General features: G+C 46.2%; 1 protein-coding gene across 1 annotated transcript in view; it reads left to right on the top strand.

The window, feature by feature from the left end:
* MEI1 (meiotic double-stranded break formation protein 1) overlaps positions 1 to 25977 on the top strand; it is a 576193-nt gene that overhangs the window by 528691 nt on the left and 21525 nt on the right. Inside the window, exon 29 of the mRNA XM_089687729.1 lies at positions 871 to 977. Coding sequence (XP_089543855.1) covers positions 871 to 977 — 107 coding nt within the window. The remainder of the gene's footprint in view (positions 1 to 870; positions 978 to 25977) is intronic.

Here is a 25977-nt window from a genome sequence, read left to right as displayed (position 1 = left end):
CTCACCTCCTTTGAAGCCTGCAATTAGGCTATACACGCTTTCGGTTCACTTTCCCTGGAACCTGCTGGACATATACTTTTGCTGGTAAAATTGGGAGATCCTTCCTTTAGGAGTAATGGATGTATCCTCTGGTGGCTGATTATCCCCTCAGGGATTACACACTCCTTTTGTTATCTCAGACCTCCTAATTATCCTCTCCTTGTGTTACTCCGCATGCAGGAAGAAATAGAGGACATAGTGCTTTACCTTTTAAAACTTTTTATTCCCACCATCCAAGTATTAAACTCACATTAGACAGGTTTAAATAACGCAATATCCCATTGGAAATCCTCTGCTGGCCTCTGAGTCATACACGTTTATTAGTTATTTGTATCATAATTTGAATTAATTTAATGGTAATAATTTAATTATTATTTATTGAGAAGTATTTAGGAGCGCAAGATATATTTGTAGATATTTCCAACACAGTTGTAGTTATGTGTTTCATGTTTGCGATCCTCTAGTAATTATCACACCTGTGGCTCGCAAGTCACTCTGATTCACCTATACATCTTTTCCTGTCATGTCATACTTTAGGAAATTAGCTTATTATAAGATTGTGGTTGTTATTAATGTGATGTCATGAAATCCTGGTTCATATTTTGCTTTGAAACCCCAAAGGTTTTGCTGCTAAACGATGGGCATTTAAAACTAATTAGCTCAACAGATGTCTTATATTTATCACATTTGCTTTTTATACTAATTGACAATTAATATGTTTTGATGTGTAACATTTTTCTGTGGATAACAGCTGAAAAACTATATTTGTACATTTATGTGCCCATATGTATAATGCATACATTACATACAGAAATTGTATATTTTGTTTAGCTCTTCATTTAGCAACGCATCCATGGAATAGATTTGTGCTTCTTCTATCACTCAGCTGTAAGGAGAATTTCTTTGTACAGCCAGGTATTCTTCGATTCATGGCTTTGGTGAGTTGATAAATTGAAGCACAGTTTGTGGATAACCTTTGAACTTATGTCTCACAAATGTCTGATTAATGAGTGGCACAGTAAACTACTAATGTTAACCAGGGGCGGACTGATAACTCACTCTTGTCTGTGTTGATTGCAGTTCTCAGATCTATCGGATCAACTTTACCTATAAATGTTAGTAGCCAGTTATATTCTGTGTATCTAAGAAACAAACCAGGCCTTTTTGAAGCAATCCACTGAGCTTGCTGTAGCAATCATGCGCACATAGATGGACACGGTTCAACCATTTTGGGTCCATCTTGGCAAAGGATCATCCATCTTGTACAAACATATCTCCCCTCATTCTCCCCCTCCCTCTCAGAGTCACAGTGACATTTGGTTGGTGTGTGTGTGTTGGAAGTGTCACAGGCCTGCCAGGGCACAGCAGGGGGCTCCAAGCTATAAACCATCTTTGAGCTAGGTGCCAGGCCGGCTGGGAAGCTGAGCAATCTGGCACCTCGTACAAAGATAACCCAAGCCTTCCCCTAAGTTCAAAGACATTCCAGAAGAGTAAGAAACTAGATAACACTTTTAAAATCCATTTTTCCCCTGTCTCATATCTTGGAATATGAGAGACTTACATAAAAAACAGGCATATCTTCAGATTGGCCACGAGAAGACAAACGGTTTGATATGTCACTCTCCTTGGCTGGAGTACATAGGAAAGCAGAAAATTACATCTCTTGAACCACTCAAGTATGTATTTCATATCGCATATCTAACCATTCCTCAGATGCGTCTGCATATCAGATGCGTCTGTGTCTGCATATCAGATGCGTCTGCGGGTGAAATGGTACTTGTGCCTAGGAGAGATTTTGGTTCTAGTTTGGGTCTCCGCCCAGACAATCCCTCCCCAAATGAGGCATTGGTCCTTGGCTTCAGAGACACCCTCTGCTGGGGGACCACAAAATAGGCTGTCAGGCCTAAGAGTGTACGTTGAATAATTCTCCCGTTTAACATCAGAACCAACTTGGGAGCCCTTTTGCTCTGAAACATGATCTGCTTAACCCAAGGCTGATTGGCAAGTACTTTAACCCTTTAACCTGCTTTCTGTTACCTCTTTGCTGTGCTGTTGTTCTCTGTATATTTATATATATATTGGTTACATCTTTTCTCTGTAAATATTTTTATTGCACCCTTTTGACCTTTTAGTAATAAATCTTTATTTCTGAAAGTGGTGAACTGTTTCTATAGCTCGTTAATGCAACTTACGAATTCCTGCCTCTAAAAGAGCGCTACTGTGTTTGTTTAACCCTCTGTATAACCTGTCTGTGGTGACAGTGCTATACAGACGATTATCTCAACCATCATAGTGTTATTGCTGATATTGCCGAGTTTCCTCTTTCTCTGTACAAAACGGAGGTGGTGGCAGTGTGAAGGGTTAAGTGCGTAATTAACCTGACCCAGTAACAATCGCATTCAGGCTGCCGGTACATCGATTTGTGGTCCATTAGCTGGAAAATCGTTGTGCAGGGTGCAGCTGGGCATGGCATTATTACACACGTGACATCGCAGTTTCAGATTGGCTAGTCCTTCAGGCACGAGTTTGGTGAGAAGGTCAGGGGTCTGACGCGCGATCGTCACACTTGCCAGAACCAACTCTTGAGGGAGTCTATTCCACATTTTTACAGCTCTCACTGTGAAGAAACCTTTCCGTGTTTGGAGATCAAATTTCTTTTCCTCCAGACGTAAAGAGTACCCTCTTGTCCTCTGTGATGACTTCAGGGTGAATAGCCCTACACCGAGTTCACTATATGAACCACTTATGTATTTATACATGGAGATCATATCCCCCCTTATGTATAATACATGGTGATCATATCCCCCCTTATGTATTATACATGTTGATCATATCCCCCCTTAATCTCTTCTTCTCAAGAGAGAATGAATTCAGTTCCTCTAATCTTTTCTCATAGCTGATCTCCTCCATGCCTTTTAGCAGTTTGGTTGCCCTTTTCTGTACTTCCTCAAGTTCCCCAATGTTCTTTTTGTGAATTGGTGCCCAAAATGTCAGCACCTGTGGTAGTGAGCTCTTAATCCACAGCTTGGGGTTCCCCAGGGCGCGGAGTCTAAGCCCCAGCCTGCTTGTTCACCAGAGCCCCTGAAGGTGGGGATGGACCTGCAGCAGGCTGGGACCAGGTCGCCGCCCCCAGGTACACCCAGCTGAGGTAGAAGAGACCGCTAGCAGGAGCAGAGTACAATGGGAGTAGACTCAGGAGATCCAGTAGGCAAGCCGAGGTCAGGACAGGCAGAAGACAGGCAATGTCAGGAACGAAGCCGAGGTCGGTACACGGATAGACATTATAGGAGGAATGTCATGGACAAGCCGGGGTCGGTACACAGATATACTTGAACGGATTCTCAGAGGACCACGGGAGCTCAGACAACAACGTTGCTCAGGCAAAGTGAGACAGACTGAGCATGTCTTAAATAGACAGGCCAGCTAAGAGGTGGGCCAGGAAGTGATGAAAGGGAAGCACATAAAACCCAGGGAATAGCAAACGACGCCCATAGGTGAGCACAGAGAAACACACATGTGAAGGAACAGCAAGGAGGTAAGACAAACAAACAAGAGGCTGCAGGCTAACTTGTGACAGTACTCCCCCCCCTCTTACGAGACGGAAAATCTCCTTAATGAAGGTGGAGGCCAACGTGACGGCCGAAGGAAGTCCCGGAAGTGGAGTTATGTGGCACATTTTAGAAAACCTATCCGTCCACAACCACCCAGATAACAGTGGAACCAGCAGAAGGGGGTAGTTTGGAAATAAAGTCCATGGAAATGCAACGCCAAGGCTCATCTGGAACCGGTAGAGGTAAAAGGAGACCTGCTGGAGCAGACGTGGAGGACTTAGATTGCACACAAATGGCGCAAGCCTGGACATATTCTTCAACATCCTTTCTCAGTGAGGGCCACCAGTAATGACGCTGCAGGAAGGCACAGGTGCGTAGTACCCCAGGATGTCCAGAAAGTTTAGAGTCATGTGCCCATTTGAGTAGCTTTGGACGAAGGGCGGGGACCACAAAGGTCTTTCCGGGTGGGATGCGTTTAGGCTGAAGATGAATGGTGGATAGGATCCGATTGGCAGAAATGATAGGTTCTGGTTCAATATGACATTCAGAATCAGCACTGTCAAATGATCTAGACAAGGCATCCGCATGGGCATTTTTGGAACCGGGTCGGAAGGTAATGTCAAAATTAAATCTGGCAAAGAAGAGAGCCCATCGTGCTTCTCTGGGATTCAAACACAGGGCGGACTGGAGATACTGGAGGTTCTTATGATCAGTGTAAACCAGAATGCGATGTGGGGATCCCTCCAGCAGATGTCTCCATTCCTGCAGTGCCAGCTTTATCGCCAGCAATTCCTGACCACCGATAGTGTAATTCTTTTCAGTATCCGAAAATTTCTAAGAGAAGAAGGCACAAGGACGGAGTTTACCATCATGCATTTGGAGCAGGACGGCCCCCACTCCCAAAGAAAAAGCGTCTTCCTCCAAGAAAAAAGGCTGAAAGATGTCTGGACGTATGAGAATCGATGCAGAGAGAAAAATGGCTTTTAGTCTGTGGAATGCGTCGACTGCCTCGGAAGGCCAGGTTCTGGCGTTGGAACCCTTTTGAGTCAAAGAAGTGATTGGGGACACCAGCGAAGAATAGTTAGGAATGAACTGGCGATTAGTGAATCCCAAGAAGCTCTGAGTGGGTTTCAACCCAGAGGGCTGAGGCCAATTGGAAATGGCTTGGAGTTTGGCAGAATTCATAAGCAGCCCTTTATCCGTGACTATGTAGCCTAGAAAAGGAACCTTGGTTTGTTCGAAGAGACACTTCTCCAACGTAGCATACGGGTGGTGGTCCCGAAGACGTAGGAGAACAGTACTCATATGCTGACGATGAGTTTCTAAATCTGGAGAAAAAATGAGTATATCATCCAGATAGACAATGACACAAACATACAGCAGATCAGAAAAAATGTCATTAACGAAGTTCTGGAAGACAGCTGGAGCATTACACAAGCCAAAGGGCATCACAAGATATTCATATTGCCCGTCTCTGGTATTGAAAGCTGTCTTCCACTCATCACCCTCACGGATCCTAACCAGATTGTATGCTCCATGGAGATCTAGCTTAGTGAAAATTCGAGCATCTCGGAGTCTGTCAAAGAGTTCAGAAATCAGAGGTAAGGGGTACCGATTCTTAATGGTGATAGCATTGAGACCTCTATAATCAATGCAGGGTCGTAGCGAACCATCTTTTTTCTCCACAAAGAAGAAGCCAGCCCCAGCAGGAGAATTGGACTTACGGATAAAACCTTTCTGCAGATTCTCCTGGACATATTTGGACATGGCTTGAGTCTCAGGAATGGAGAAAGGGTGAACTTTACCTCGTGGTGGAGAAGACCCAGGTTAGAGGTCGATAGCACAGTCATAGGGACGGTGAGGCGGCAGGGAGTCAGCAGCTTTCTTGCAAAAGACATCTTGGAAGACCTGATAGTGCGGAGGGAGTATTGGAGAGGTGATGACCTCAGCCACGGGTACACACCTAGGAGGACTCACTTTAGGAAGACAGGTCTGATGGCATTGTGAGCCCCACGACAATACTTGGCCAGAGTTCCAGTCAAGATAGGGTGAATGTCTCTGCAACCACGGAAGTCCCAGAATGATGGGACTTGAAGAATTAGGAAGGACCAGAAAGGAAATTTCCTCACGATGAAGAATGCGCACATGCATAGTTATGCTGATAGTTCGAAAGCGTAGAGGTCCTAAAGCCAAGGTAGAGCCATCAACTGCAGATACTGATAGGGGCATCATCAGGGGAACAAGAGGAATGCCTAATTCAGGAGCCAAGGATTGTTCAATGAAATTCCCGGCTGCCCCAGAGTCCACATAAGCCGAAACCTGGTATGAGTTCAGAGCCCAATGGATGCATAACAATTCGAGGGAAGGAAGCGGAGTTCAGGTTCTGATCTAGATCTCCTCCCTCAAAGTGACCTAGACACGGGAGTTTCCCAGTCGGACTGAACAAGACTTAAAAGCATGACCCTTAGCCCCACAGTAAAGGCATAGACCAAGTCTTATGCAACGCGATCGCTTCTGTGGAGTGAGGCGTGTTCAGCCTAGCTGCATTGGTTTCTCGGAAGTCGGCCCAGCTGCAGAGGTAGGTGGTACAAGGAATTTTTGGGAAACAGGAGCAAATGAACCTACTTGGGAGTGACGTGGACCAGACTTTTCCAGATCTTGTTCCTGGAAGCGGACATCAATTTGGATGCTAAGAGCAATCAACTCATCCAGGATGGTGGGTATGTTTCTTCCGGCTAATTCATCCTTAACCCGGTCCGCTAAACCCTGCCAAAAGGTTGCAGAAAGGGCCTCATCATTCCAAGCAAGTTCTGAAGCCAAGGTGCGAAAACGGACTGCATACTGATCAACCGTCATGCTACCTTGGCATAGCCGAAGAAGGGCTCCCGCAGCAAATGAAGTCCTGCTGGGCACATCAAACGTTTTCCGGAAAGCTTGCTGGAAGGCTGGGAGACTGGAGATATTGTGGTCTTGACGCTCCCACAGTGGTGAGGCCCAAGCCAGTGCTTCACCTGAAAGGAGGGAGATCATGTATGCCACCTTGGAACGATCGGTAGGGAAATTATCGGCTGCTAGCTCAAAATGAATCGAGCACTGATTGATGAAGCCTCGACAGGCCTTGGGATCACCAGAAAAGTGAGGTGGTGGAGGCAGCTGGAATCTCGAAGGATGGGGTTCCACAGGTGAACAGCGGAAGGTGGAACAGCAGGAGCCGGAGCAGGGCCCAAAGCCGAAGCAGGGGATGAGGAAGTGGACCCTGCCTGTAGCTGATCCAACCGGGAGGAGAGTTCCTGCAGATAATGCATAATCTGTTCTTGATAGGCCTGCTGGACATCGATTCTTTGCACCAAGCCCTGAAGTTGTTCCAGGAGAGGCCGCAGTGTCTCCGAGGAGCTCATGGCCTGAGCAAACTGTCAGCACCTGTGGTAGTGAGCTCTTAATCCACAGCTTGGGGTTCCTCAGGGTGAGGAGTCTAAGCCCCAGCCTGCTTGTTCACCAGAGCCCCTGATGGTGGGGATGGACTTGCAGCAGGCTGGGACCAGGTCGCGGCCCCCAGGTACACCCAGCTGAGGTAGAAGAGACCGCTAGCAGGAGCAGAGTACAATGGGAGTAGACTCAGGAGATCCAGTAGGCAAGCCAAGGTCAGGACAGGCGGAAGACAGGCAATGTCAGGAACGAAGCCGAGGTCGGTACATGGATAGACAATATAGGAGGAATGTCAGGGACAAGCCGGGGTCGGTACACAGATATACTTGAACGGATTCTCAGAGGACCACAGGGGCTCAGACAACAACGTTGCTCAGGCAAGTGAGACAGACTGAGCATGTCTTAAATTGACAGGCCAGCTAGGAGGCGGGCCAGGAAGTGATGAAAGGGAAGCACATAAAACCCAGGGAATAGCAGACGACGCCCATAGGTGAGCACAGAGAAACACATGTGAAGAAACAGCAAGGAGGTAAGACAAACAAACAAGAGGCTGCAGGCTAACTTGTGACACAAAACTGAACTGCATATTCCAGATGAGGTCTTACTAATAATTTGTACAGAGGTAAAATTATATCTCTCTTTCTGGAGTCTATACCTCTTTTAATACAAGAGAGGATTTTGCTCGCTTTAGAAACCGCAGCTTGACATTGCATGCCATTTTTAAGCTTTTGATCTACCAGAACTCCCAGATCCTTCTCCACCATTGATCCCCCAGTTGTACAGCTAGGCAGCACATATGGAACAGCTAAGCAGCAAATGATCTTCCAATAACATGGGCAGAGCTCCTGCACTGTGATCAAACAGCCGACAGCTGGGAGGAACGTTCCAACGTCATATCCACTAGGCCAGGCCCAACGCGTTTCGTCACTTGACGTCTTCAAGGGGCGGAGTGCCTAGCTGTTCCATATGTGCTGATTGGATTACTATTGGTTGCTGTTCCTCTACTGGGATATCCTGCAGATCATTGCTCCCAGAGCAAAATGCTATCATGCTGGTTTATAATATAATCAGCATATAGCTCTGGTGAGTGTATTCATTTCATCTGGTGTTGGATTTGCACATGGGTGTTTGTTTTCAAGATTGACATTAAGTTGATATTGGACTATCACTGTTATGGTGGCTGGACTTGTGTTTATATTTATGAATTAATTTATTTTTATTATTTACCCTTGCATGTTTTGTGAATAATTAGCGCACTTTTTATTTGTACAAAATCAGAGTACAGGTAACAGGATCAGGAATATATGCGGGAACGTTATAGACTGGAAGGCATTTGACTTTACTACTTTGCAGGTTTAAATAGCCCGCCTGGTGTGACGTGTATGCTTACTGCGCATGCGTGGGTTTTCCGCGCTACCGCGCATGCGGGGCCGCACACTCCCGCGCCTGCGCACTCGCACCACTATGGCCCGAGGGGATGATGTGACGGCGACGGGATCCCTGACAGTGCCCCCTCCCTAAGGGCAGCCTCCGGATGCCAACTGGGCCATCTTCTCTGGATGCCTGCGCTTGAATGCCTTCATTAACTCTTTGGCATGGATGTTAGACTCTGGATCCTACGAATTGTCTTCAGGACCATACCTTTTCCACTTAATTAGATATTGGAGTTGGTTCCTCCTTCTCCTGCAGTCAACAATGGTTTTGATCTCATATTCTTCTTCGCCATCGATGATCAATAGTTCAGGTGGCCCCAATTCCCGACCTGGGAAGGGGTTCGAGACTGTAGTCTTGAGCAGTGATATATGGAATACAGGATGGATCTTTAATGAAGCTGGTAGTATGAGCTCATATGCCACGTCATTAATTCTTCTCTTTACGGGAAAAGGGCCTAACTTCTTTGAGGTTAATCTTAGGTTGGCTGTTGACAACCATACCTCTTCTCCAGGTTCCAAGACTAGGTCTCCTTTCCTCTTTCTGCCAAAGAATCTCTTGTTATTCAGCTGGGCCTTTGAGATTGTCTCCTGTAACATCTTGTTATTCTGCTGCAGGAATTCAAAGGTATCCTGGACTGCTGGGATCGCTGATTCAGGTATTAAGCTGGAAATAAATGCCGGGTGAAATCCATAGTTCGAGAAGAAGGGAGATTGTTTTGTGGCCGAGTGTTTTGCATTATTGTAAGCGAATTCCACCATCGAAGATGGCTGAACATCCTTCCGATGGAGGCAGCTCTACAATAAAATCCATCGATATCATCCTCCAAGGACGGTCAGGAACTGGTATAGAGGCCTTAATAATCCCCAGGTCTTACTCCTATTGCCCTTGTTCTGGATGCATGTGGGACAAGAGTTCACGTAGGCCTTGCAATCTTTCTCCCACTCGGGCCACCAGAACAGACGCTGTACCAAGTCTAGGGTCTTGTGGACCCCGAAATGTCCTGCCAGTGGATGATCATGGCATAGCCCTAAAATTGCCAGTCGGGTAGTTTCAGGTGCAAAAATTCTGTTTCCTGACCAAAGCAATCCTTCTCTGGAGGACAGGGTTATTCCTGGAGGGGGTGGAGCCCCAACAGATGCCTGCTGGATCTGTGAGAAACGATCAGTTGTAGGAGGCAGAAGTTACTTGCTGAGAGCACTGTATCAGGGGTAGGTGGATCCTTCGGATCATCAAACATCCTAGACAGGGCATCCGGTTTGACATTCTTGGAGCTTGGTCTGTAAGTGATATGGAAACTGAAACTAGAAAAGAAAAGTGCCCACCTGGCTTGTCGGGGTTTTAGACGTCTTGCTGTCTTCAGGTACTCCAGATTCTTGTGATCGGTGTAGATCATGATGGGATGTGCTGCTCCCTCTAACAGGTACCTCCATTCCTCCAGGGCTGATTTGATGGCCAGCAATTCCCGATCCCCTACATCGTAATTTCTCTCTGCCGGGGATAATTTCCTGGAAACGAAAGCAACAGGGTGAAGCAAAAGTTTTAGACCTTGTCGCTGCGATAGAACAGCCCCAACAGCACTTTCCGAGGCATCAACTTCTAATACAAAGGGTAGTACTGGATCTGGGTGGCTTAATATGGGTGCGGATGTAAAAAGTTTCTTTAATGATTCAAAGGCATCTTGAGCCTCTGATGTCCAACAGAATCAGATTCCCTGTTTGGTCAGTTGGGTGATAGGAGTGATGATGGCCGAGAATCCCTTGATGAATCTTCTATAGAAGTTAGCAAAGCCTATGAAGCGCTGTACTCCTTTTTTATCTGTTGGTGCAGGCCATTCCAGTATGGCAGAAACTTTCTGGGGATCAATTTTGAAGCCTTCCGTGGAGATAATTAGCCCCAGGAACTGAATGCTCTGGCGTTCAAAGTTGCATTTCTCTGGTTTGGCATAAAGTCCATGTAATCGGAGGTGTCCAAGGACTTTCTGTACATGATCCTGGTGAAGCTCGATGGATGCAGAGAAGATCAGGATGTCATCGAGATACACAACCACGAAAACATCCAAGAAATCCCTGAAGATGTCATTCACCAGATGCTGGAAGGTTGCGGGGGCGTTGCAGAGCCCGAAGGCCATAACTAAGTATTCATAGTGCCCAAACCTGGTGCGGAACGCTGTTTTCCACTCGTCCCCTTTTCTGATCCTTACAAGATTGTAGGCTCCCCTTTAGTTGAGCTTAGTGAATATGGTTGCCACTCTGAGCCTCTGGAAGAGTTCTGGAATTAGTGGCAGAGGATATTGATTCTTTACCGTGATATTGTTTAATTCCCGGTAGTCTACACACGGACGGAGAAAATGATCTTTCTTTTCAACAAAGAAGATTCCTGCCCCAGCTGGAGAGGTGGAGGGGCAGATGAACCCCTTTTTGAGGTTATCGTCAAAATAGTCCTTTAATGCTTCCAACTCAAGCTCCGACAGTGGAAAGATCCGACCAAAGGGGATCTCAGCTCCTGGTAGCAGTTCGATTGGGCAATCGTAAGGTCTGTGAGGTGGAAGGCTGTCTGCGCCACGTTTGCTGAACACGTCTAAGAAGTCATGGTATGCTGCCGGGACCATCTGGCCTACCTCGGTATCGCTTTCCATGCACAACAGAGACCTGGACGGAGCAGGACTTTGAGGAAAGCAGTGTTCATTGCAGTAGGCCGATTTAAAGTCCACTTCACCAGATACCCAATTTAGTCCAGGGTTATGGGCCTGTAACCATGGGATCCCTAAGATGACTGGGAATAGTGGGGATGCAATGACGTCCAAGCATAATAGTTCCTTGTGACCAGATGGAGATATTATCACAGGATGTGGGATCGTTTACTGTGTGACTGCCCCAGATTTAATGTTGGATCCGTCAACCAGAAATACCATCAGTTTCTGATTTTTAGCCCTTAAGGGTAACCGATGCTGCTGAGCAAAGGTTGCGTCAATGAAGCAACTGCAGGCCCCGGAATCAATTATAGCGGTGACCGGCAAAGTTCTTCCCGAAAGCTGAAATGAAACGGAGATGGTGAGCTGAGCAGGGTTGGCAGTGGGTATTTCAGCAGGCAGGGTGGTCAGAGACTTACGTGATTTTTCACGGCAGTTCCATAGATAGTGTCTGGGTTCTCCACAGTGTAGAGACATATATTGCCTTGCCAGGGGCGTTGCTGTTCCTCCGGAGTGAGTGTGGTTCATAGCAACCCTATTTGCATGGGCTCAGATCCGTCAGAAGTGGGTGCAGCAGGGCTGGTTGGTGCCATACTTATTGGAGGTGGTACCCTGGGTAGCATCCATGTGGGGTGGACTTGGCCTGCCGATCTTTCTAACCTTCGCTCCCTGAGTCGGCGGTCAATTTGTATGGTCAGATTGATGAGTTCCTCCTGGGTATTGGGTAAACCGACTCAGGCTAGCTCATCCTTCAGGGGTTCAGCAAGGCCTAAACGAAACTGGTAGTGTAGGGCAGCGTCATTCCAACTGGTGTCAGCGCTCCAGCGCCGTAACTCGGTTACATAGTCCTCCGCTGCCCTGCGGCCCTGCTGAAGAGAATGCAGTGCGGCTTCCGCAGATGCAGATCGCTGGGGATCGTCGTAAAGTTGTGCCATAGCTTCGAAGAACCCACTCACGGAGGTCAGTTTGGCATCTGCTTTCTCCAGCAAGTGGTGGGCCCATGCTTGAGGTTCGCCCTGGAGATTTGATATCACAAATCCCACTTTGGTTGCCTCTAGGGAGAAGGTGCGGGGTTGCAATGCAAAATACAGTTCACATGCGTTGCGAAAGGCCCTGAATTTGTAGCGGTCGCCAGAAAATCTCTCGGGCGTACAGTCAGGTCCATAAATATTGGGACATCGACACAATTCTAACATTTTTGGCTCTATACACCACCACAATGGATTTGAAATGAAATGAAGATGTGCTTTAACTGCAGACTGTCAGCTTTAATTTGAGGGTATTTACATCCAAATCAGATGAATAGTATAGGAATTACAAGAGTTTGCATATGTGCCTCCCACTTGTTAAGGGACCAAAAGTAATGGGACAATTGGCTTCTCAGCTGTTCCATGGCCAGGTATATGTCATTCCCTCATTATCCCAATTACAATGAGCAGATAAAAGGTCCAGAGTTAATTTCAAGTGTGCTATTTGCATTTGGAATCTGTTGCTGTCAACTCTCAAGATGAGATCCAAAGAGCTGTCACTATCAGTGAAGCAAGCCATCATTAGGCTGAAAAAAACAAAACAAACCCATCAGAGAGATAGCAAAAACATTAGGCGTGGCCAAAACAACTGTTTGGAACATTCTTAAAAAGAGGGAACGCACCAGTGAGCTCAGCAACACCAAAAGACCCGGAAGACCACGGAAAACAACTGTTGTGGATGACGGAAGAATTCTTTCCCTGGTGAAGAAAACACCCTTCACAACAGTTGGCCAGATCAAGAACACTCTCCAGGAGGTAGGTGTATGTGTGTCAAAGTCAACAATCAAGAGAAGACTTCACCAGAGTGAATACAGAGGGTTCACCACAAGATGTAAACCATTCGTGAGCCTCAAAAACAGGAAGGCCAGATTAGAGTTTGCCAAACGACATCTAAAAAAGCCTTCACAGTTCTGGAACAACATCCTATGGACAGATGAAACCAAGATCAACTTGTACCAGAGTGATGGGAAGAGAAGAGTATGGAGAAGGAAAGGAACTGCTCATGATCCTAAGCATACCACCTCATCAGTGAAGCATGGTAGTGGTAGTGTCATGGTGTGGGCATGTATGGCTGCCAATGGAACTGGGTCTCTTGTATTTATTGATGATGTGACTGCTGACAAAAGCAGCAGGATGAATTCTGAAGTGTTTCGGGCAATATTATCTGCTCATATTCAGCCAAATGCTTCAGAACTCATTGGATGCCGCTTCACAGTGCAGATGGACAATGACCCAAAGCATACTGCAAAAGCAACCAAAGAGTTTTTTAAGGGAAAGAAGTGGAATGTTATGCAATGGCCAAGTCAATCACCTGACCTGAATCCAATTGAGCAAGCATTTCACTTGCTGAAGACAAAACTGAAGGGAAAATGCCCCAAGAACAAGCAGGAACTGAAGACAGTTGCAGTAGAGGCCTGGCAGATCATCACCATGGATGAAACCCAGCGCCTGGTGATGTCTATGCGTTCCAGACTTCAGGCTGTAATTGACTGCAAAGGATTTGCAACCAAGTATTAAAAAGTGAAAGTTTTTGATTTTTTTTTTTATAATTTAAATATTTATTAATTTTTCATTTTAAATACATTTCATCATCACAATATATATATATAAAAATATATTTTATAATATTATAATATCCAACATTTCTACTTTATTTACTCTATGCAACATTTCCCTCCCACCTCCGCCCCCCACCCTAATCCCCACTGCCTATCCTGCCTTTTCTCTGCGTCTTCTTATATCAGCAAGTGAAGTTTTTCTGTTGTTTTCTTTATTCTTTCCTATACTTCATATATAATCTAGCTTTTTCCCAGTTCTCCCATTTCCCATAATAAGCCTCCATCCTATCTTCTTGGATATGACACAATCTTTCCATCTTTTTGATCTGCTCAACTCTTTCAATCCAGTCCTCTTCCTTCGGTATCTCTATTCGCCGCCAGAACTTGGGTATCAGAGCTTTTGCAGCATTTATATAGTACCATATCCCTGATTTTTTATATTTATTTACTGTTATGTCCATGTTATGCAAAATACATACTTCTGGGTCTAGATCTATGTCTATTTCTGTCAATTTTCCTATCAAGTGGATTATTGTTTTCCAGAATATCTAGATTTTTGGTCATCCCCACCATATATGGTACATTGTGCCTATTTCTCCACATCCCCTCCAACACAGTGGTGAACTCTCTCCACATATCTTATTTTCTACATTTGGTGTAATGTGCCATCTTGTCAAACACTTATAGTTCATCTCTACTTCTCTCATAGAAACGTTCTCGTGAGTTAATCTATACATTCTCCTCTGCTTTTCCTCATCTATCACAACTCCCATATCCATTTCCCATTTTGTTATATATGTTGGCTTTGTGTTTGTATCTAATTCAGTGAGTATTTTATAAACTTTAGCAATCCCGTGTTTCCCATCACCTTGTGTTCCCAATACCTTTTCAAACAAGTTCCAATTGTCTCTTGTCCTTAAAGGTTTTGGCAAACTTCCAACAAAACACCTCAATTGAAAATACCGCCATTCATCTAGTTTAGTGAAGATCTCTCCCTCTTTTTTTTTCAATTCGCCAAATGATCCTATTTCATCTCCCACCAAAATATCTCTTAATTGCACCTTGTCTTTTTTAAACCACCTCCCTCCTATTTCTTCTCTGCCTGGGGGAAAAAACTCCGTGTTTTTTAGTGGAATCAGTGTTGATTTAAAAGTCCATTTCATATTTTTGTGTAAATTATCCCAAATTTTTAAAACATTCAAAGTGTATGTATTTACATTATCATTTAAACCCCTATACTGTGTTGGCACCCATATCACTCTTCCCAGGTCTATTCCACTGAGTTCATTCTCTATTCTCACCCAGCTTTTTTTATAATTATATATCCAATCTATGGTTCTTGCCAATATTACAGCTTTGTAATATCTTTTAAAGTCTGGGAGCCCTAAACCTCCTACTTCTTTCCTCCTACTCAACAGCTCGTATGACAGTCTTGGTTTTTTATTCCTCCATATGTATTTTGTTATCAGTTTCTTAATTATTTTAAAAAAGATCTCTGGGAGTTTAATTGGGATCATTTGATATCTATATATAATTTTTGGTACTATTACCATTTTTACCAGATTAATACGACCTATCCATGTCGGGGTTCCTCCCTCCAATATTTTTAACTCCCCTCTAATCTCATTAATCAATGAAATATAGTTTAATTTATATAGATGTTTATATGAGGCTGTAAGTTTTACTCCTAGATATTTTATATCTCTGTCTTTCCATTTAAAGGGAAATTCCTTTTGTATCTTTTCTTTTTCATTTTTTAAGATGTTTATATTTAGAATCTCCGTTTTTGTTGGATTAATCTTTAGGTTTGATAGTTCTCCATATTCCTTTAATGACTTCATTAAGTTTGGAAGTGTTATCCTGGGATTTCCTACGTAGAACAGCAAGTCGTCTGCAAAAGCAGCAACTTTATGTTCTGTATCTCCTATCAGGATTCCCTTTACATCTCTATTCAGCCTTATTGTTGACAACAATGGTTCTAATGATATAACATACAACAATGGGGACAATGGGCATCCCTGTCTTGTTCCGTTTGACATCTCAATGGGTTCTGACCTCTCCCCATTTACCCCAATAACCACAGAAGGGTATCTGTACAACTTTCCTATCCACTCTCTCATCCTAGGCCCAATTCCCAAGGCTTCTAGAGTATCCATCATGAATCTCCAGTTCACTCTGTCAAACGCTTTTTCAGCATCTATAGAGAGTAACACCACCGGTTCTTTTCCCTTTTTGCTCTTTTGGATTAACATCAGTGATCGTAACCCATTGTCTTTACCCTCCCTCCCTGGGACAAAGCCCACCTGATCCTCATGTATCCATTCAGGCATTAGCTCTTTCAATCTATTTGATAGGACCTTTGCGTACAACTTAGTGTCGGTGTTCAATAATGAAATAGGTCTATAACTCGAACACTGTGAGGGATCTTTTCCCTCTTTTTGAATGAGCACGACTTGGGCTTGTAATGATTCTCTTCTTACTTCCATCTCTCCACCTAGTGCATTCATGTAATTTCTAAGTTTTGGTACTAAAATTTCACTAAATTTTTTATAATATCTCACTGTATATCCATCTGGTCCTGGACTTTTCCCCGACACTCTCCCCTTCAATGCTAATTTTATTTCGTCCTGTGAGATATCTGCATCTAGGGAGTTCAATTGATCCTCGCTTAATTTTAGTAACCCAGCCGTTTCCAGATATTTCTTTCTTTTTTGATTCTTCTCACTTTCTATATTTTCTGAGCCTTCCAGGGGGCTTATATTGTACAGTTTCCTGTAATATTCTATGAAGGCTTTGATGATATCTTTATTTGAATGCATCAGGTTTCCTTTAACATCTTTTATTTTTTCTATATAATTTCTATTTTTCTTTTTCCTCAGGGCTCTCATCAAATACTTTCCAGGTCTTTCTCCCCATCTATATCTCTCACTCAAAACTCTATTATATACTTTTCTCCTCTCCTCTTCTATCACTTCTTTCAATTCTTCTTTCTTTTTTTTTAACTTCAGCTCTATTTCTTTTGTTATTCTATTCTTATGTATTTGTTCTAATTTACTTATTTCTTCTAAGAGCTCACTCATTTTCTCCCTTCTTTCTTTTTTCTTTCTTGCCCCAATCGCCATTAATATTCCTCTTATATATGCTTTATGAGATTCCCACACTGTGGTTGTTGATACCTCACCTGTCTCATTCTCCTTAAAAAAGCGTTCGATCTCCTCCCCTATTTTCTGAGCTATTTCCTTTTCCACTAAGAGTGTCTCATTCAATTTCCATCCCAGCCCTCCGATTTTCCTCCTCCCCCATTCCATTTTCATAATAACTGGGGCGTGATCTGATAGAGATATTGTCTCTATTTCTACCTGGACCAGATGATCAAGTAGTTGATGTTCTATTAATATATGATCTAATCTTGAATACCTCTTATGCATGTTTGAAAAGAAAGTATAATCTCTATCTTGCATATGTGTAATTCTCCAGGCATCTACCAATTGACTTATGTGTAATTCTTTTTTCAATAATTTCAGGGCCCTACTTCCCTCTCTCTTTATATGGGAGGTGGCGTCCCTTTGTGGTTCCATACAAAAGTTAAAATCCCCTGCCAGGATCAGACGTCCTTTTTTAAAGTCCATCAACTTCCTCAACACTTGTTTCAGATACGCCTCCGGTCTTTTATTAGGACAGTAGATATTGGCCAGTGTACACTCGATCTCCTGTAACTTGCCCTTTAAAAACAAGAATCTCCCATCTGGGTCTGTTTTTCTATCTTCCAACTCAAAGCTAATATTCTTTGCAAAACCTATTGCTACCCCTTTTGCTCTTTTAACCGGGGAGTCTGCATAGTACCATGTTGGGTGATTTCTAGACCTCAGCCTAACATTTGATTGTATCTCAAGATGTGTCTCCTGTAGAAATATCACTGAGGCTGCCCTATGGTGTAGTTCTTTAAATAATCTATATCTTTTCCCAGGGCAGTTCAACCCATTTACATGATATGTTATAAACTGAATCTCTTCCATTTTCCTTAAATTTCCTCTTTTCTCCTCCATCTATATTTTTCTTTTCTCTCCCCTTTTCTTATTTCCTCTTCTCCTCCCTTCTTCTCCTATCCTCCTTCTCCCTTCTCACTTGCTTTTATATCTTCTTTTATCTTGCAGAAAAAACAACCCCCCTCTCCCGTTTCCCACCCTTCCAACCTTCCAACCCCCTCCCTCCCCCCTCCCCTCCCCCCTCTTTTTAGGCCTATCATTTGCCTACTAGTCATTTAAGGAATATAAAATCCACTTTTGATTTGATCCTTGGGCTAAGACTCCGTCCATGGACGACTTTCCCCTTGTCTACCCTCCCCATAACCCCCCAAGTCCTACCCAGATTTATCTCAGGCACAGTAAAACAAGGATGGTAGGGTGAGGGCAGAAAAAGATAGAGGAGAGAGGAAAAAAAAAACCAAAAAAAAAAAACCCTATTTTTCCTCCATCCCTCTCCCCCTCTCCCCTCCCCCCCGCCCCCCCCCCCCCCCCCCACAAATTGCCAGTCCTCTTTTCTCTTCGTTCTATTTTCCCATTGTTCTTCTTCCCAGCCAGGGATTTCCATTCTTTGGATTTTTAAACTGTCACAAAAATTTTTCAAATCTTCTGGAAACCTGAGGTATGCTGTAGTCCCATTTTTCCATCCTATTAAGCATTCGGGAGTCCCCCATCTATATTGCACATTATGTTCTTTCAACCTTTCCAATAGGGGTCTCAAAGATCTCCTTCTCCACAGAGTCTCTGGGGCCAGATCCGCATATATCTGTATGTCTCCTCCTTCATACTTAATTACTGACTTTCCCTTGGTCTTCTTCCAGATTTTTTCTTTATCCCGAAGCTCATAAAATTTAACTAGTATATCTCTCGGCCTTTCTTTCCCCAGAATTCTCTGAATTTTTCCTTTTCTAAAGGTTCCTTCTATTTTAGTCCTTTCCATTTCAGAGCTGTCTGTTATAGTATTAAATATTTTACAAACCACCTCTTGCAGACTTTCTCCCTTTGAGTTCTCTGGGACCCCTCGTATCAAGACGTTTCTCTTCCTGTCTTTGTTTTCTTGTATCTCAGCCTTATATAACAATTTTTCTTGGGCTTTCCTTATGTTAGTTATTTCTTTTTCTAGTTCAGAGATAGCCTAGGTCTGACTTTTAACTTTCTCCTCCGTTTCTTCAACTCTCTCCAACAGGTGTCCCAGATCGCTGCGGATATTTACCATTTCTTGTTTTATTGTTTTCTCCAATTCTTTAAACATTTCTGCCATTTCTTTTTTATTAGGTATTTGTAGATCTTTTTCCATCTCTATATTGCCTGATATTTGCTGGTTACTAGTATCAAGGCCTAATGATACTCTAGGACTACTTTCCATACTAAGATCTGCTTCTCCTTTTTCAGTCCTGCTCTGGGGTCTTTCTGGGGTTACGTTTCCTTGGAATGTGTATTTTTTAATTGTACCAGTCTGGGACCCTTTAAGCCCACTTCCTTTTACATTTTTATTTTTCATTTTTCTCTGTGGCTCTTATCCTTCTTATAGTCCTTTATAAATTCGTGGGTAGAGAGGGGAGACAATTCTTTAACTTTCAAGTCTCTGCCCTATCCCCCTGCTGATTTTTTAAGCTTTTCTTTTCTTCCTGCGGGCCTCTTCCACCTTTTATACAGTCTCCAGGGGTCCCCCCTTTCACTTACACTCTACTTCTCTTTAGGGGTCAACACAGTACTTCAACCAATGCAAGTCAAAGTTCAGTCATGAACACTCACCCTCCTCATATGTTTTCTTCTTGTGAGTGCTTTCTCGCTCAGTTCCCCTAAGGTTCCGTTTATGGGGGGGAACTCCCCAGGATCTCCTCAGTCTCCTTGTCCAGGTCTCAATAGTTCTCCTCCTGATTTACTTTAGGCTCAAGTGGTTTCAGGGGGATAGGGGGAAAATGAGTCGGCCACCTGGCAAACAGGTTGGCGCTGCTCTCTCACTGCAAAACGCCGGCCGGCTTCCCGATCTCCCTGTGGTGCCTTGCAGCCGGTCACGTGATCGCGCCGGCCCCCTTCGTCTCCCAGCATCCAGGGACTCTCTCACTGCCAGTCTCCAGCCGCTCCTCTCTCTCCCCACGCCAGCATCCACCTTTCCTCCACAGGGAGCCGTCAGGCCAGGGTAAGTCCCACACCGCGGGGCTCTAACATGCCTGAGGGGATAGACCTGGAGGCTTGGGGAGGTCAGACAACGGAGCTCCGTCCAAGAGCTCCTACATCGAGCTCTCCCCTGCCGCCATGCTCAGGCCCCGCCCCCACGATCTTTTTGAGTGAAAGTTTGATTTATGATTATTATTCTGTCCCATTACTTTTGGTCCCTTAACAAGTGGGAGGCACATATGCAAACTGTTGTAATTCCTACACCGTTTACCTGATTTGGATGTAAATACCCTCAAATTAAAGCTGGCAGTCTGCAGTTAAAGCACATCTTGTTCATTTCATTTCAAATCCATTGTGGTGGTGTATAGAGCCATAAATGTTAGAATTGTGTCCATGTCCCAATATTTATGGACCTGACTGTAGGTTCCCCAGGCTCAGGGGGCAACATCATCACAGCAGGGCTTGCAATGGCTCTTGGAGCGACGGTTGGAGAAGGTGTAACTGTGGTGTTCACAGAGGATGCAGGTGGACACAGGGCTTGACGGCTTGTGTTAGTGCCGCAATATGGTGGCAAATTTCCTCCAGAGGAGAGGCCCCTCAAGACATGTCCTTCTGCTACTGTCACGTACCTGGTTGGGGAGCCTGACATGGAGAGAGGGCGTCCTCTTACAACTCCCGCTCAGAGCCCCTGATAGTGGAAACAGTGGGCGCAGAGCCAGGAGTGGCACGAGTGCCGAGCGGGTATGGAGCTGGCAACCGGTGGCTGGGAACCCAGCAGATCTGGATGCAGGGCAGATTCGGGTGTAGGAACGTAGGTGCAGCAGTAGGCAGGTATGGTGGCACTCAGGATGCGGACTGGAACCGGGCACCGGAGCATGGGTGCAGTAGCAGACAGATATGGTGGTAAGCAGAATGCGGGCCAGGTGCGGAACCGTGGGTGCAGCGGCAGGTAAATGTGGCCACCGTCAGGATGTAAGCCAGGTACAGGTGCAGATAGAGGCAGCAGAGTCGGACAAGCTGGGTCGGTATCAGGCGGACAGATAAGGTACAAAAGGAGCAGGCAAGCGGATGGTCAGGAATAGCCGAGGTCGGTGCAGGCAGAGTTCTTTCTTAGTCAGGCAAATCAGAGTACAGGTAACAGGATCAGGAATATATGCGGGAACGTTATAGACCAGAAGGCATTTGACTTTACTACGTTGCAGGTTTAAATAGCCCGCCTGGCGTGACATGTACGCTTACTGCGCATGCGCGGGTTTTCCGCGCTACCGCGCATGTGCAGCCGCTTGCTCACGCGCCTGCGCACTCACACCGCTACGGCCTGAGGGGATCCGTCGCACTGCTGCACGGCGATGGCATCCCTGACACATGCATCTGCAAGGCAGGGAATACTTTCACTGGCTATGATTAACTGATGGCTTTGACAGCTTCCCAACTGGAAGGATAATTTGGCCAGGTTCAAATTCATGTTCGAACATGCCTGAGCTCATTGGAGAGGAGAATGGTGCCGGTCTGATGCTGAGGGGTGGGTTCCTGTTTTCAGGGAGAAGAGGAATGTGACTGCCCACTGCTAAGGCTAATTACAATCTTTTAGCCCCACCTACCAGACCCAGGGAGAAAAGGAAGGTAGTCTGCTGTAAGGGACCACCAGGCGGTACCACTAGCACTCCACTGGCCAGGCGTCCCCAGCGCACGGTATCTAAGCCCCAGGGTACGTGTTCACCAGAGCCCCTGATGGTGGGGATGGACTTGAAGTACCCTGAGACCAGGTCGTGGCTACTGAGCACGCCTGTCAGTGGTAGCGGTATTCGCCAGGGGCTCCCGCAGGGAAGAGCCTGATGTGAGGAGGTCGGGTGATCCCGTCGGGATGGATGGATGGCTGAGCAAGTGCGGGGTCAAACGGGCCGGGTCGGTAACAGTGGGGACGGAGCAGTACAAGGCAGCGGGCAGAGAGTAGTCAGGTCACACGCCAGGTCAGCAACGGAAGGTCAGATCCAAACGGGGGCATTCAGGAGAGAGGTCAGGCAAAGCAAGGGTCTGGGCAGGAGAAGGCAACAAGGTCAGGTACAATCCGGGTCAATAACTTACTTAGAACAGGTTCGCAGATACAGGATACAAGGAAAGACCAGAAGGCACTGAATGACAGCTCAGGGCCGTTTAAATATCCCGCCCTGCACTGCCATTGGTGCCACGCGCGCGCCCGCGGTCTCTACTGCGCATGCGCGAACTCCCTCGCCGCGGACGGCCAGGTCTCAGTGCCCGCATTCTGACACGGGGCAGTGCACTGCGCCTGCGCCTGCGCCGAGCCCGTCGTAGCGGGGATTCCTGACATTGCCTCCCCCTACGGGCAACCTCTGGGTGCCCACCCGATCTCTCCACCACGGGTGATCACGAAGGAACCTCCGGACAAGTCGGGGTGCATGGACATTATGGGCTGGTTCCCATGAATTATCCTCAGGGCCATAGCCCTTCCATTTAATAAAAAATTGGGTCTGACCCCCCCTCCTTCGGCACTTCAGGATTGTTTCCACCTCAAATTCTCCTTCGACCGTTATGGCCTCCGGAGGTCGAGATTCTCGTTCTGGGAAGGCATCAGGGATTACTGGTTTCAGCAAGGACACATGGAAGACCGGGTGTATCTTGAGTGTGTCAGGGAGGACAAGTTCATATGCCACCTCATTGACCGCCCGCTTTATGCAAAAGGGGCCTATGAACTTTGGTCCTAATTTCTTTGATGGACATAGCATTTTCAAGTTCGTTGTTGCCAACCACACTTTATCCCCGGGCTGCAGCACCAGGTCCCCTCTTCGTCTTTTGTTAAACGCCTTCTTGTAGTCCTCCTGGGCCCGAGCAATAGCCTCCTGTAGTATCTTATTGTTGGAGGAGAAAAAAGCTAGCGTGTCCTGTGTCGCCGGAACTGGGCATTCAGGAACCAAGTCAGGGAGAAAGACAGGGTGAAATCCGTAGTTTGAAAAAAACGGTGATTGCCCTGTTGCGGAATGGTTGGCGTTGTTGTACGCGAACTCCGCCAGGGGTAGGAGTGGTAGCCAATTATCCTGTAGGAAGGATGTGTAGCAACGCAGGTACTGTTCTAGGGTCTGGTTGGTCCTCTCGGTCTGTCCATTGGTCTGGGGGTGGAACGCAGAGGAGAGGGATAATTTGATATCCAAGGCCTTACACAGTGCCCTCCAAAATTTAGACGTGAATTGGACCCCTCGATCCAAGACGATGTCCTCTGGGATTCCATGTAGTCTTACAACTTCCTGGATAAAAATTTGCGCAGTCTCGGCTGCTGACGGAGTCTTCTTTAACGGTAAAAAGTGAGCCATTTTCGATAACCGATCAATGACTACGAGGATCGCGGTGTGGTCTTGAGACGGGGGGAGCTCGACTATAAAGTCCATTGCGATCCTTTGCCAAGATCGCTCGGGGATCGGCAAGGGCCGCAGCAGCCCCCAGGCCTTGTTCCTCGATGGCTTGTTCTTCTGACAGATGGTGCAAGATTTTACGTAGAGCCTGCAATCCTTGGCCATGTTTGGCCCCCAAAAGGAACGTTGGAGAAGTTCCAGGGTCTTCGCTGGGCCAAAGTGTCCCGCCATTGGATGGTCATGACACTGCCCCAAGACAAGGGTTCGGACCTCTTCGGGTACCATGATCAATCCTTCCTTCCAGAGGAGTCCCCCCTTGTTTAGGAGGGGTACCCCAGCTGGGGTCACTGTGGTCGTGGATGCATCCATTAGTTTGGACCGAAGGTCAGTTTGAGAGCCAAGAAATTCCCTGAGGACAGAATAGTATCAGGTACCGGTTCTTCTTTGGAGTCTTCGAACATGCGTGATAGCGCATCGGGTTTTGTATTTTTGGACCCAGGCCTGTAAGTGATATGGAATATGAATCTGGAGAAAAACAGTGCCCATCTTGCCTGCCGCGGACGTAACCGTTTGGCAGTCCTCAGGTACTCGAGATTTTTATGATCAGTGAAGATCAAGATGGGGTGGGAGGCCCCTTCCAGCAAGTACCTCCATTCTTCCAGTGCAGTTTTGATGGCTAACAACTCCCGATCACCAATATCGTAGTTCTTCTCGGCTGGGGTGAGCTTCCTTGAGAAGAACGCTATGGGGTGGAGTAATTCTTTGGTGCCTTTTCTCTGGGACAGGATGGAACCCACCGCATTCTCAGATGCGTCTACCTCCAGTATGTAGGGCAGGGAAGCGTCTGGATGGCCCAAAATGGGTGCCGTGGTAAATAGTTTTTTCAAGGTCTCAAAGGCTTCCTGAGCCTCCGGCGTCCATCTGAAGCGGGTTCCAAGTTTGGTTAGCTGAGTTATGGGGGAGACCAGACCGGAGAAGTTCCTAATGAATTTCCGATAGAAATTCGCAAAGCCTATAAAGCGCTGGATGCCCTTTTTGTCTGTGGGCACAGGCCAATCCAAAATTGCAGAGACCTTCTGAGGGTCCATTGCGATTCCCGTGGTGGAGATAATCAACCCCAGAAACACAATGCTGGACTGCTCGAAACTGCACTTATCTGCTTTGGCGTATAACCCATGCTGGCGCAATCGACCCAATACCTTTGTCACGTGTATTCTGTGATTCTCCAGAGAGGATGAGAAGATCAGTATATCGTCTAGGTAAACTATTACAAAAACGTCAAGGTAATCCCGGAAAATGTCGTTTACAAAATGTTGGAATGTGGCTGGGGCATTGCACAGTCCAAATGGCATTACCAGATATTCGAAATGCCCAAACCGGGTACGAAATGCTGTCTTCCACTCATCCCCTTCCCTTATGCGAACCAAGTTGTAGGCCCCCCTGAGATCTAGTTTAGTAAATATTGCCGCAGCCTTCAGGCTCTGAAATAATTCGGGTACCAATGGCAGTGGGTAACGATTTTTAATCGTGACTCTGTTCAGTTCACGATAGTCAATGCAGGGTCGCAGAGATTTGTCTTTTTTCTCTACAAAGAAGATCCCCGCTCCGGCTGGTGAAGTAGAGGCACGGATGAACCCCTTCTGGAGACTGTCCTCTATGTATTCCTTCAGGGCCCCCAATTCTAGCTCAGACAGGGGAAAAATCCATCCAAAAGGGATCTCGGAGCCGGGCAACAGATCAATTGGACAGTCATACGGGCGGTGGGGGGGCAAGGTGTCTGCCCCCCGCTTACTGAATACATCTAAGAATTCGTGGTATGCTGCGGGAATAACCTGTTTCAGGTCGGAGTCTCCCTCGGAGCACAGGAGGACCTGGGGGGCTGCAGAGCCCACAGTGTGACAGTGTTCCTGACAATACGGGGACGGAAACAAGATAGACCCGGTTTCCCAGTCAATTTGGGGGTTATGGGCCCGCAACCAAGGGAGTCCCAAAATGACTGGAAAAAGAGGTGACGCAATGGCATCTAGGCGAAGGAATTCCTGATGCTGGTTAGCAATGGTAGTGGCGATAGGGGGAGTTTCCTGGTTAACTACTCCTGACTTTATCTGGGAGCCATCTGCCAGAAATATGTTAAAGCCACCTTTTCTGGGCTGGAGGGGAATCTCCTGCTGATGAGCAAAATCTAAATCCAGGAAACAACTGCATGCCCCTGAATCAACTATGGCCGTCACCTCCACGGTCCTTTCTGGAAGCTGAAAGGAGAGGGGCACCACTAAGTATTGGGACGGACTGACCTTGCCAATAGCCAGAGAAGAAAAAGAGGTGCACTTACTCATTTTCTGAGGGCAGGATCGTACCATATGATCGGCTTCACCGCAGTAGAAGCAGAGGTTCAGAGAGCGTCTCCGCTGGCATTCTTCTGGCGATAATTTAGGCCGAGCCAGGCCTAGTTGCATTGGTTCCTGCGCATCTCCTGGAAGTGTGTTCTGGATCTTTGTTCTGGTTTGTTGGCTGGGGCCTGGAATTGGACCCCATGCATTTCCGTGACCCTGACCGGACCTCTCCAACCTGCGTTCCCGCAGTCTACGGTCTATTTGAATCGTCAGGGCTATTAGGTCTTCTAGTGACTCGGGAACCCCCACTCGGGCCAGCTCATCCTTCAAGGGCTCTGACAGACCCATACGGAACTGGTGTCGCAACGCGAACTCGTTCCAGCGTGTGTCCCCCATCCAACACCTAAATT

This window comes from Staurois parvus, unplaced genomic scaffold (assembly GCF_062004578.1).
Source record: "Staurois parvus isolate SC_StPar_1 unplaced genomic scaffold, SC_StPar_1.0 ptg000436l, whole genome shotgun sequence".
NCBI classification, from domain to species: domain Eukaryota; kingdom Metazoa; phylum Chordata; class Amphibia; order Anura; family Ranidae; genus Staurois; species Staurois parvus.
The sequence above is the reverse complement of the archived record's forward strand: the minus strand, read 5'-3'. Positions and strand labels throughout refer to the sequence as shown.